Source organism: Cervus canadensis, chromosome 14 (assembly GCF_019320065.1).
Source record: "Cervus canadensis isolate Bull #8, Minnesota chromosome 14, ASM1932006v1, whole genome shotgun sequence".
Lineage (NCBI taxonomy): Eukaryota > Metazoa > Chordata > Mammalia > Artiodactyla > Cervidae > Cervus > Cervus canadensis.
In genome coordinates, this window is record NC_057399.1 from 23,983,232 (window position 1) to 23,994,719 (window position 11,488).

Below are 11,488 nucleotides of genomic sequence, written 5' to 3' on the forward strand. Positions count from 1 at the left end.
TTGCGGTCCCCGGGCTTAGCTGCGCGTGCCCCGCTCGTCCTCGGAGTCAGCCAGACCCGCGGCCGGCGGAGGTGTGAGGCGACGACGGGCGAGCGCCGCGAGCAGCCTTAGCCGCTGCGGCCTTCTGTACTCTACTCCCTCCGCCCCCTCCTCCTCCGCCGCTCCCCCCACCGCGTCCCTCCCCCCACCTCCCGAGCTCCGGCGTGTCCCGGCCACGCTCGGGGCTGCTGCGGGAACAAAGGAGGACCCCGCGGCGGCGGCGCCACCTCCGCCTGCGGCTCCAGCCCGCGGCGGCGGCTCTCGGGTTTCCGGCTCGCCCCTCCCGGAGGGCTCGGCCCGGTCCCCACCTCGCCGGCGTCGTGCGCGAGCCCGGCTCCCGCGGTCGAAGAGTGAGTAGTACGGGGCTAGGGGAAGGCGCCCGGCTGCTGGTGCCGGGCCGCGGGTGGGAGTGGGGGACTAGGCGCCGCGAGCCTGCGAAGCCCGAGCGGCCCACGGATGGCGGCGTCGGGGGAGGGGAGCCCGCCTGCCAGCTCAGGAAGCACAAAGACGGAGGCGGCATCCTGTCGTCGTGACCGGAGGCCGGTTCCCTGTGCCCCGGACTCGCTCGCACACGCACGGTCGGAGAAACAATGCCCGGCGTGCGGCCTCGGGGAGATTCGAGCTCCGGGCCTCGCTCACATCCGTCCCGGCCGCCTTCCGCGGTGGCGTCCCGCCTGGGCCGCCGAACCGGGAAAGACAAAGAGGCGGTGGCGGCGGCCGCGCCCCCAACCCCTTGCCCGCCGCACCCCCCTTCTCCGCCTCCTCCGAGGAGCCTTTCGGGGTCGGGGGTCGGCGAGGGACCGGCAGGGTGAGGGGCCTGCTTGGCCTACGGAACTGCTGTTCTGCATGACTCAGTGGTTTTTGGTGAAGGCCCTGTTGGGCTTTGCAGAACAGGCCTCTGCTTGGAAGGGCATGGGGGTAGGGGTGGAGGACCAGTGGGATTCGAACTTGTTTTAAAATCCCCTGGAACGTTGGGCGATAGGGGACTTCTCTGTGGTGTTTCAGTTTTTATCGAGGTTGCTTCGTTTCTCGCCGGAGATCCCTTTCATGAAGGAAATGGAGCACCTTCCCCTTTGTTTCGTGCATTTAGGCTGATGAACGCGAAATTTTTTGCTTTCTTTCCACGCACTCCGTGGAGCTGTGTTTTGGGAAAAGGCCTGAGTTATCTTTATTGACTGAATGTTTCCTATTAATCTGATCTAAGAACACAGTAGTAGTATATAGGTCATAGAGCCGCTGTTCTTAAACTTGGCCTTTGGGTAATTTTCAGACTTTCTTAAAAAATTAAAGGAATCTATATTTTACTCCTTGTTTTTAAAGTAGGGATTCAGAACTGAATTGGTGAAAATACTGAAATTTTATTTTTCAAGTTTTCTTCTAAAAATATCCCCCTCGAGAGATGTTTTAATCTTCCTTATTTTCTCTCTCTCTCTCAGGCTCTGTATTAAGCCTGAAAAGGAGCCTTTAAAATCACAGTAATCTTCTCCATTTGGCAAGAGGGAACGAAGATCTGGAGAGTAAGGGCTTGCCCAAGGTCACTGGCTTAGTTAGAGGTAGATTAGAGACTAGAACTCCAGTCTCAACTCCGGGTAGGGTGAGCATTCTTAACGTCTTGTGCACCCGAGAGAACTAAATTTCATAGTTGTAAAAGCCTTTTTTATTCATGTTTGAGGCTGGAGAATTTTTCAGTTACATGCTCCAGTCTTTTTTGGGGTTTTGTTTTTTAGCTATGAATTAGAGGAGGCCGCAAACTGTGAAGTATACACACACACATTTCATCCTATATTTGATAGAGCTGACACAATGAATGCTCAAGTTCCTAACAACTTTATTAAAGATGCTAAGTAATAATGGTATTGTATTTTTTTCTAAAATACAAATAGGGAAATGGCAACTTATTCCCCACACCCACCTCAAAATTGCTACTAAATAGGAGGGTTGTTTCTACCTTTGTGCTCTTTTCGTTGTGCTTGGATTTTATAAACAACTCTGACGATTTTGTCTTTGAGTGATTGGTGATACTTGCATTTCAGATTTGCGATTGTTCTCCTTACCTACCTCGGAAAAAACTAGCAACCTTAATGGCATCTTTTTGTTGTGTTTGCTTATTATATTAGATGTACAAGTGCTGCATCTTTAGTTCTTGGGGTTGTGTAGGAGTTGGCAGGCTCTGAGATATAAATAGAAGCTGATTTCAGAGGCCCCTGTTGACTAGGCTTTATGTGAGAGCCTCCATCCAGCTCAGCCTGTCACATTGCAGCCTTGTGACAGGCTGAAGCGCCCGCCCATGTGATCTAAGCTTCAGAGAAATATTAAGGCAAACTGTGCGCTTGTGATGGCATTTAAAAGCTGCCTTTCTAGGGGGAGAAAAGATGAGAGGCCATGTGTAAGACTAATGTCCTGTTGTCTCCTGTGTCTCAGTTTGGAGGCTATTTATGGTAAATTGAAGGTAGATGTGTTTTCTGAAGAAAGTTGGAATACTTTGCATATGAAATCATTGGATAAGATCCCCACCCGCATTTATATAAACAAAAGATTTTAAGAATCAGATTACTATTAATGTAAGTTGACTTTTATGCCAGTTTACTCTTTAAGCCAGTCTCAGATGATAGCAGAAGTTAATGTAGAAGGTAAGCTAAGCATAATTGTTAGGACTTCCAGGAGTGGCTTTTTTTTTTTTTTTTGCATAGGGCAAAGATTCACATATTTTGCGTGGTGGGCATGCAAATAAATGCATAATGCATTTTTTTTCTGTACATTATACTCAGAATCTTAAAAACTCAGCTGAAAGTGTTTATCAATAAACTTCCTAAGCAGTGTTGAAATGTTTACACTACCCTGCTCCAAAATGAGTCAGCTAAATTCCACTTACTATTTAAAGAGATAGTGTTAACTAAATTAGTACTGTTGTCTGAAGTAAGTTGCAAATATTGGTCAAGTTCCATGCAAGCTTCATTGGCTTGAAATATTTTCAAGCTTGAAATATGTCTTTTTGCTAACAAAAGGAAAGATTACTGTCATTTAAATGGTTGGGGGAATAATTGTCAGGATTCAGGCCACATCAAATTTCGTTAGTCCTCTTCCTTTGTATAAGTTAAAAGTGTTAATACTTGTTCATACTTTATGATAACTCCCTGAAGAGTGTATGCTAGTTTGTGCTGGTTGGAAAAAGCAACATGAAATTTTAGGAAGTAACAAGCTCTAACTGAAATTACTTTCCTGTATGTACCTGAAATGTTCATAACTTGTAAGTCACTTCTATTATCAACATTTAGGTACAGTTAAATGACAATGACCGGAATTATTACACACAATCTCCCTTTGATAAAATGCCCAAATATGCTTTCTGTACATTAATACACAATTTAAGGTGACATGGAAACCTTGCAGGTTTTAAATTTTTTTTCTTAAATATTTATGTTCTGTTAACTCAGCAAATTTTACTAAATTTAGCAAAACATTAACTGTATTTGTATTTTAAGAAGCCTTCTGGAATAGCAAGGTACATTAAGTTGTTTCTGGTAAATTAAATATTAACCATTATTAAAGATTGTGTATATTGCTTTACTTTGCTATCTGGAAATTGAGCTTGTAAAGGTTTCATTATTTTCTGGCTTGAGGAAGACAAACGCTTGTTACAAGTTTTAATAGAGCTGTTGGTTGAGAAATCTGTGGCTGATAATTTGTGCTTTGCAGGTTTCTAGGCACTGGCTTTAAAGTATACTTAGACCCAGATTTCACATGTCAAATGTAGAACAAAAGAAATTTCCTAGGCAACTGACCGCTGAATTCTTAAAGAGCTTCACTTTTTGGTGCCAGGGTAGCAGGAAGAGCTAGATGATCTACCAGCTCTCTTTTCAGTGTCCTATAAAGGAGTTGAAGCATTTTAAAAGTACCCATGCTCTGCCCTGCAGCAGAATTGAATTAATTAAAGGGCCCAATATGTTCAGGTGGTGTAGGAAACCCACCTGAGCTGCATCCCATATACTACTAGTTTAAAGAACCACTGGTAGATATGAAGAGTCAGTAGTTAATTATGATGATTTGAAATGATCTGCCTATAGTGTAGAACAAAAAGTAATTTAAAGATACCAGTTAGAAAAATTGATTTAAACATAATTCTGTGTTTAAAGAATTAAACAATGGAAGGGTGACCTTTTCAGGAATTAAACAGTGACAGGTGAAATTTTAATGTTTAATGATAGAATTTTTTTTGTCCTAAAAATGTCAAGTCATGATAGATCAGTTTATCAAGCTAAAACAGTTCCTTTTCATGTATTTTGTTTTATAAAGGCAACAAAACATTCATAATTTAGCCTATTTTAAAGATGAATAACATAATTTAGGCCTTTGTTAGAAACAAATGCAGTGTTTAGAGATGACAAAGATAAATGATGACTATCGTACTAATTTAGTGATTGTGTGGTTTTGTTTTTTGTTTTTTTTTTTTTTTCTTTTACTAAATTCTGGTTTCTAAAATTTTTATTTTGTTCTGTTTATAGCAGAAAAATGGCTCAGGAGACTAACCAGACCCCAGGGCCCATGCTGTGTAGTACAGGATGTGGCTTTTATGGGAATCCTAGGACAAATGGAATGTGTTCTGTTTGCTACAAAGAACATCTTCAGAGGCAGCAGAATAGTGGCAGAATGAGCCCAATGGGTAAGTTGTTTCCAAGAAATAACGCATTTGAAGAACTGGTGGCCGCAAAATATACAACAAAGAATTGGGGCCTCAGACTGAGAATCATTGCTGAAAGTCCAAGGAGAGAAGACCTGAGAAAAGCTTGAAACTTAAAACAACAACCAAGTACTTGGAATGACTGCATGAGGAATGGGTGACATCTACAAGCATCTTCTAGCTTTTTCTTTTCCCTTTTTGAGGTTTTATTGGCTATGACTTTTTTACTTATTTTTTTTGTTGTTGGGATATCACTTAAATGTCAGATTCTGCGGCAAAGTGGAAAAGTGTTTAAGTCACTAACCTAATTAAATGCAAGTATTTGTTACTTATTAATAGTTTTGATAATGAGTGTTTGTAGTATTGCTTCATTTCTTACCAATCCTTTTTTTAAATAGGGACAGCTAGTGGTTCCAACAGTCCTACCTCAGATTCTGCATCTGTACAAAGAGCAGACGCTAGTTTAAACAACTGTGAAGGTGCTGCTGGCAGCACATCTGAAAAATCAAGGTAAGATTAAACATTTCTGAGTATTTATAATAATGCAGGGAGGAAATATGACACAATTGTGAATGTTAATAAATAATAAGGATGTTGTGTTACATCATATATATTACTTTATAATAAGGATGTTAATACATTAGATGCCCGCATGTGTTGCACAGTTGGGGATTCCAGTGTCCTTTAATATATGATCTTGTAGGTCATTGAGTAAAGATGTGTATAATAATGCACAGCTGCTGAATAGCCTCAAGGATACTGTGTTGAGAATGCTGTGCTTTTTCTTGTAATTGAGGTGTGAAGATTATAGAGAATGAGGCTCTACAGATTATTGTGCTGCTACATAAGGCATTCTGGCAAAGCTGTCCCTTTCGCCCTTAAATTACAGGCACAGCTGAATATTTCTAGTTGGCTCTGATAGAACACTGTAACCTATACAGATATGCAGGCTTGAATTGATGAGCCGTTTATCAGATGGCTCTCCTTATTCTCAGACATTTGTGCTGGGCATCCTTTTTAGAGTATTTAGCTCCATTTGATCATGCTAGAAATTATATATACATATATATATTTTGAACTGACAACTTACCTATCTCACCAAGAAGTACCCTTAACATCTTTAAAAATGTTTGCTTGAACTCAAATAGAAATGTGCCTGTGGCTGCCTTGCCTGTAACTCAGCAAATGACAGAAATGAGCATTTCAAGAGAGGACAAAGTAACTCCCCCGAAAACAGAGGTGTCAGAGCCAGGTATGCTTTTTATCTGATTCTTTAATCTCTTCTCTGCCCATCCCCCGTTACCTCTGCACCTACAAATCAGCAAACTTTATAATGTGAAGGCTGGAAATGTCAAGAATTTAATGAATTTAAAAGGTACGTTACCACTACATTTTAAAAGTATCTAAAGATTAAAGAAGGTATTGTTCATAAACAGAAGAAATTACTAAAATCGAATTGCAAAGCTACGGAGAAAAAATAATCAAAAGTATTAACTCTTTAGTCTTGGATATTGTCAATACTTTAGGAAATACTCAAACAAAAAGAAACTTTCAAGTTGAAGTGTGGGATCCTTCTGGGAGTTTAAAACTCAGTGTGGAATGGCATTTTGGTTTTCATTAAATAGTGACTGAGTCTATGCTGAACTTAACATTAAAGCACTTCCGGTTGTGCTCTGTTATCATCAGAAGGTCGACTTTTTTACTTTTCATTGCTAGACCCTGGAACGGTGATTTGCATACTCTATGGTGCACATAGTTGATTTGATCAATTCATTATTTCCTGGTATAGTGTTGACTTGGACACAATGTTAAAACCTTTAGTGAGAAAATAGCATTGGATATGTAATCTACTTTGGAAGCTTGCTTTTGCTAATATTACATAGCCAAGCTTATGTGAACCTTGTATGTCTTGATTGATAAAGCTGAGGTGAAAATTTTTATGTTGGGTGGTTGAATCCATATTTGGTATTCAAAGTTCCATCCTTATGATGAAAAACTGACCAAATTAGTGTTGTTCCGTTTCATTTGTTTCTGTTTTTTAAAAAACAAAATCTTGGAACAGTACTCTCTTGGATTAGATCTGTAACTATTTCTGTGCATTTATTATTTCTTCACCTGAATGCACTTTGCTGCTTTGCCTTTCCTGTATCATTTTTCCTTTCTTAACTACTTGCACCCCCACCCCCCTCCCCTACCAAAGTCTTGTGTATGTTTTAACAGCCACTGTCCAGTTTTCAGGTGTAGCCCGGGAAATGGCTGTCACCTCCCCTAGACTATTCCACAGACTGTTCTTTCCCATTATACCATCACGAAAATACATTAAGGTTGCCATGGTAGATTTTTAGGAATAAGTAATAGGTAGGATATTACCAGTGGTCTAATATTATACCGTTAATCTCACTGGATATATCACTAATGTAAATGAATTCTGAATTTGGTGAGAATTTCAGTAAGTTGTTATTAAAACCAGTTGGTTTGCCGTAGAGTTTGGATTTATGCTGATAGCATTAATGCTGGCCTATTGTTTAGGCAGTAATTCTAGTATTGTATGCATCAATTTGCTGTTCTTGGGATTTGGATTAATATTAATTTTATAAAGGTAGAATTAAATTTTGTTTTAAATAACCTGGAGGTAATGTGAACTCACAGTTATCTGCAGTTTTATCTTTATATTGACAAATTCTGTTGATGTCATGAGTGAACTTAAAACTTAGATCCAAAAAAAAAAAAAAACTTAGATCCCTTTTACCTGGAGAAACAGGGATTTTTAAAAGTAGGTCATATCTCTCATTAAGTATCACAAAGTAAATTAAAGAATTTAATAAAAATTCTTGTTTTGCCTATGGAATCCTTAAGCTTCACAAGTATTTATATTGTCCTAAACACAATGTTTGCTAATCTTCAAAAGAATGGTTTTTTTTTTTTCTTGTTTTTTTTAAAAAGGTTTGCACGTTTTCTGCATAAGACAAAATAAAGCACTTTTTAAAATGGCAAAATAATTGTGAAATTTTAGAGTCTGAGTTAGAGGTTAATGATTTGGGTTTTACTTGTCAAAATTTACTGGGTTTATCTACAGTTTTTCTTGTAACTTTTCAGTATAAAAACAAAATGACTTTATAGCTAAGTACCTCAGAAGTTGGCATCCTTATTTACTGAGTAGTAGTGAATTTGAGCTGTACTAATTAAGAAGATTGCATTTAGGTATTTGCAATGTGGAAACTAAGCAGATGACCACATCTCTCAGGTCTTTAAAACCTAGAATTAGGATTTTGTTTCCCAGTCCTAGAGTGAGTTTAATGGAGTTTTAGTGGAGTGATAATAAAGTAGAAGATTGTATTTAAAATATATGTTTTCTTTCAAGAAGGGTTTAAACATTGTCATGAAGAGTCTTACTTTTGTTTTGGTTTTGACTTATTTAATTGTCAGCCAAACAGTTGACAAACTTCTAATTTTTACCCTTGTTTTTTCAGTTGTCACTCAGCCCAGTCCTTCAGTTTCTCAGCCCAGTACTTCTCAAAGTGAAGAAAAAGCTCCTGAGTTGCCCAAACCAAAGAAGAACAGGTGTTTCATGTGCAGAAAGAAAGTTGGCCTTACAGGTATTCAAGAGCTCTTGGTTACTCCCTATAGGACTAGTCAGTCTTAAACATAAAACGCACAACTTTCAAGAATAGGAAATTTCCACAGTAGACTGGAAAGGGGACAGTGAGAAGAAGTTGAGTTTGCTTTCCATTGGTCTCTCTAATCATATGAAACCCTTTCCTGACTTCAGGCCTTCTGAATTATTTTCCTTTATAGGACTAGTAAAACTTCATCTCTTGATTATTTCCTTTGTTCTTCTGGGGGAAAGGTAGTTGAATTAAACAGTAATCACCTACTTTGAGCCAGACACAAAATGTCCTAGATACTTTTTAATTGTTTCATTTAAATCTCAGAACTGTCCGTGGTTGTCTTCTAGTTTTCACATGCGGAAACATTATTAGTCAGTCAGTATACAGCAGGACTAGAATTTAAATCCAGTTCAGTCTGACTCCAGAGCTTTGTGAAATTTTTCTACCCTGTTTGATATCTGCCAGATTTTATGGAAGATAGTTACTTGAATTTCTCACCAGGTCAGCAGAGGTTGAAAACACTTTCACAATTTAAAATGACAGTTGGTTTAATGTGACAGAGAGTCATGAAAATCTGGTTCCTTTTCTATACTGACTTAGGCTTTGTTTCTTCTAATTGCTGTGAGTTCCTAAATGACTCTGCTTCCTTTTATATGTACAGGGTTTGACTGCCGATGTGGAAATTTATTTTGTGGACTTCACCGTTACTCTGACAAGCACAACTGTCCATATGATTACAAAGCAGAAGCTGCAGCAAAAATCAGAAAAGAGAATCCAGTTGTTGTGGCTGAAAAAATTCAGAGAATATAAATTACTACTTGTGAAGAGACTGATAATTTGTTTTTATTTTAATATACCGTAGGAAAACATTAAAGAGCAGATGCATGGCCATTTTCCTTTGATGTTCTCCAGAGTTTTACTTTACACTTGTCTGTCTTATAATTGATATTTTAGGATGTTTGGGTGTTCGTTACAGGCAGAATTGGATAGATACAGCCCTACAAAATGTATATGCCCTCCCCTGAATAAAATTGGATGAAAATCTGCACAGCAAATTGAAATACACAGATAATAAGGACAAAATTTAGTTCCTTTGTGCCAAACAAAATAAGTGAAATACCTATCTGCATGTTTGCAGCATATCTGCCTTTGGGAATGTAATCAAGGTATAATCTTTGGCTAGTGTTATGTGCCTGTATTTTTTTAAAGAAATGGTACACCAGAAAAGGACTGGCAGTCTACTTCTACCATAGTTAAACTTCACCCTGTTAATTTCCACATGTTCCTTGGAAGCAGGAAGAAAGCTATAAAAAGAATCAGACCTTTCCATGAAACCAGTGTTTGGTGCCATATGTAAGCCTGGTTAATTGGTGTTCTAAAAACTGTCAAATAAGACATCCTGTGAAAGGTACACATTGTTTAACTGGCTAAAGAGTAAAACGCATCAAGCCAACAGGGTCTTGAGCTATCTTTGAAGCTTATTATGCTGGCCTGCACCAGACGATGTCTGCATTACTCTATCATTGCTAAAAATGTTGTGTAGCACAGAACTGCACTAGGATTAATTTATTTACAAGAAGAAATTAAAACTCTACGTTTGGTTTTCACATACAGCAGCTCTATGGAGTAACATGCATCTGAATTTTAAGTTGCAAAGGTATCTGAATAGTTAATTTTTCATGTGCATATTTTGTTGAATGTTTTGGTTCAAGAAAGAATGTTTAAAGCTTTTTTAAAGACTTCAGTTCTTAATGTAACTGTACCCTTCTGCATGGAAAATCATAACCAACATGGCTGCAGTAGACTTCTTAGTGGTATCCAGCACCACTTGCAGAGGGCTGCTTTATATTAATTGTACTTGGGTGTAGGACTCTAGTGTTCTTGGGTGTATTGCATGGGCTGCATTATCTACAGCATTGTACAATAACAACTAGAAGAGGCAGTATACTTCACTGATGCTTGTCTGGTAATATCACTTCTGTGTTATAATGGAAGGTTTTCTGTGATGTATGAAACTTGTGTTTTTTATATATAAATGAGTATAGTTAGATTAGTGTCGTGGTAATGCCTGTTTTCATCTGTAAATAGTATGTACACGAGGCACTACTTCTGATTTATTGCAGTGTTCAGTCTTAGTTTTTACTTTTATTCTTAAAGCATTCAGTTTTGCTTTCAAGTTTATGTACCTTAGTTCTAAAGTTAGATCTGCAGATGTGTACAGATAGTCCATATTTATGTATTGCACATAATCATGCTATTCAGCATTGATGCTATATTGTATTATGTAAATAATAAAAGCCATGTACAGAGGGAGACTTTCCACTTGTTTATTGGGTTTTTAAGCCATAGTTAGATATCCTAAAGGGGGATAATTAGGAAATGTTTGATACTGAATTTTAGTCGTGTTTATAGACTTTGCATGGCTATATTATAATTTTTTTTTCATTTCCATCCCTAAACAGTCATGTGAGAACCATGAGATGAGTATTAAACATCTTGTATGGAACATAATAGGCAGTTTAATTTTGAAGACACGAATAGGCACTTTTAGGATCAAAACAGTGTTAGAAGAATTTAGGTCAGTTATTCCATCCTATCTCCCTTTTCTCTTTTTCTTTTTTGCTTTATAAGTGGAACTTTAGGCATTACAATTTGTTTACAGCAACTGGCAGAGTTTTATTTGGGGTTTGATTCTAATGTTGAGATGGTCCCGTGGGCTTAGTCTTTGCAGGTGTCATGTGAGATAAAGAACAAGAGCTAACAGTAGCATGTTGACTTGGCCATTGCAATAGCCGAAGCCAAAAAGCAGAACCATTACATCTCAATGATGGAGTTGGAAATGGAAATGTTCAGTACTTACCATGATGATTCGCTACCAACTGTCCCAGTTCTTTGCTGCTACTTTTGCTTCAGGTGAGGGGCTATGTGTACTATTGAAGTATGAGATAAGGATAGTGTCTTGAATTATGAAGGATACTGAATCACAGTTGAACTAAAAATTGTGTTAGAAGGCAAACAATATTTATTCAAAGTTTAAGACTTTGTTTTCCTCCAGTGCTACCTCTGTAAACATTTGCTTGTTAAGTTTTTAAATCTTCAAGTTTTGAAATCCAAGAGGAGTATATTGGGGGCAAAGAAGACTTAGATGGGAAGATGATGAACC

The 11,488-nt window shown here is 38.6% G+C and overlaps 1 protein-coding gene across 1 annotated transcript; it reads left to right on the forward strand.

The window, feature by feature from the left end:
* Nucleotides 1–255: 255 nt before the first annotated feature.
* ZFAND5 (zinc finger AN1-type containing 5) lies at nucleotides 256–10,638 on the forward strand. Its single transcript, XM_043486680.1, has 6 exons — nucleotides 256–389; nucleotides 4,542–4,699; nucleotides 5,116–5,227; nucleotides 5,866–5,969; nucleotides 8,188–8,313; nucleotides 8,987–10,638. Exons 2-6 carry the CDS (start codon nucleotides 4,549–4,551, stop codon nucleotides 9,133–9,135), a joined length of 642 nt encoding a protein of 213 aa, XP_043342615.1. The 5' UTR covers nucleotides 256–389; nucleotides 4,542–4,548; the 3' UTR covers nucleotides 9,136–10,638.
* The last annotated feature ends 850 nt before the right edge of the window (nucleotides 10,639–11,488 follow it).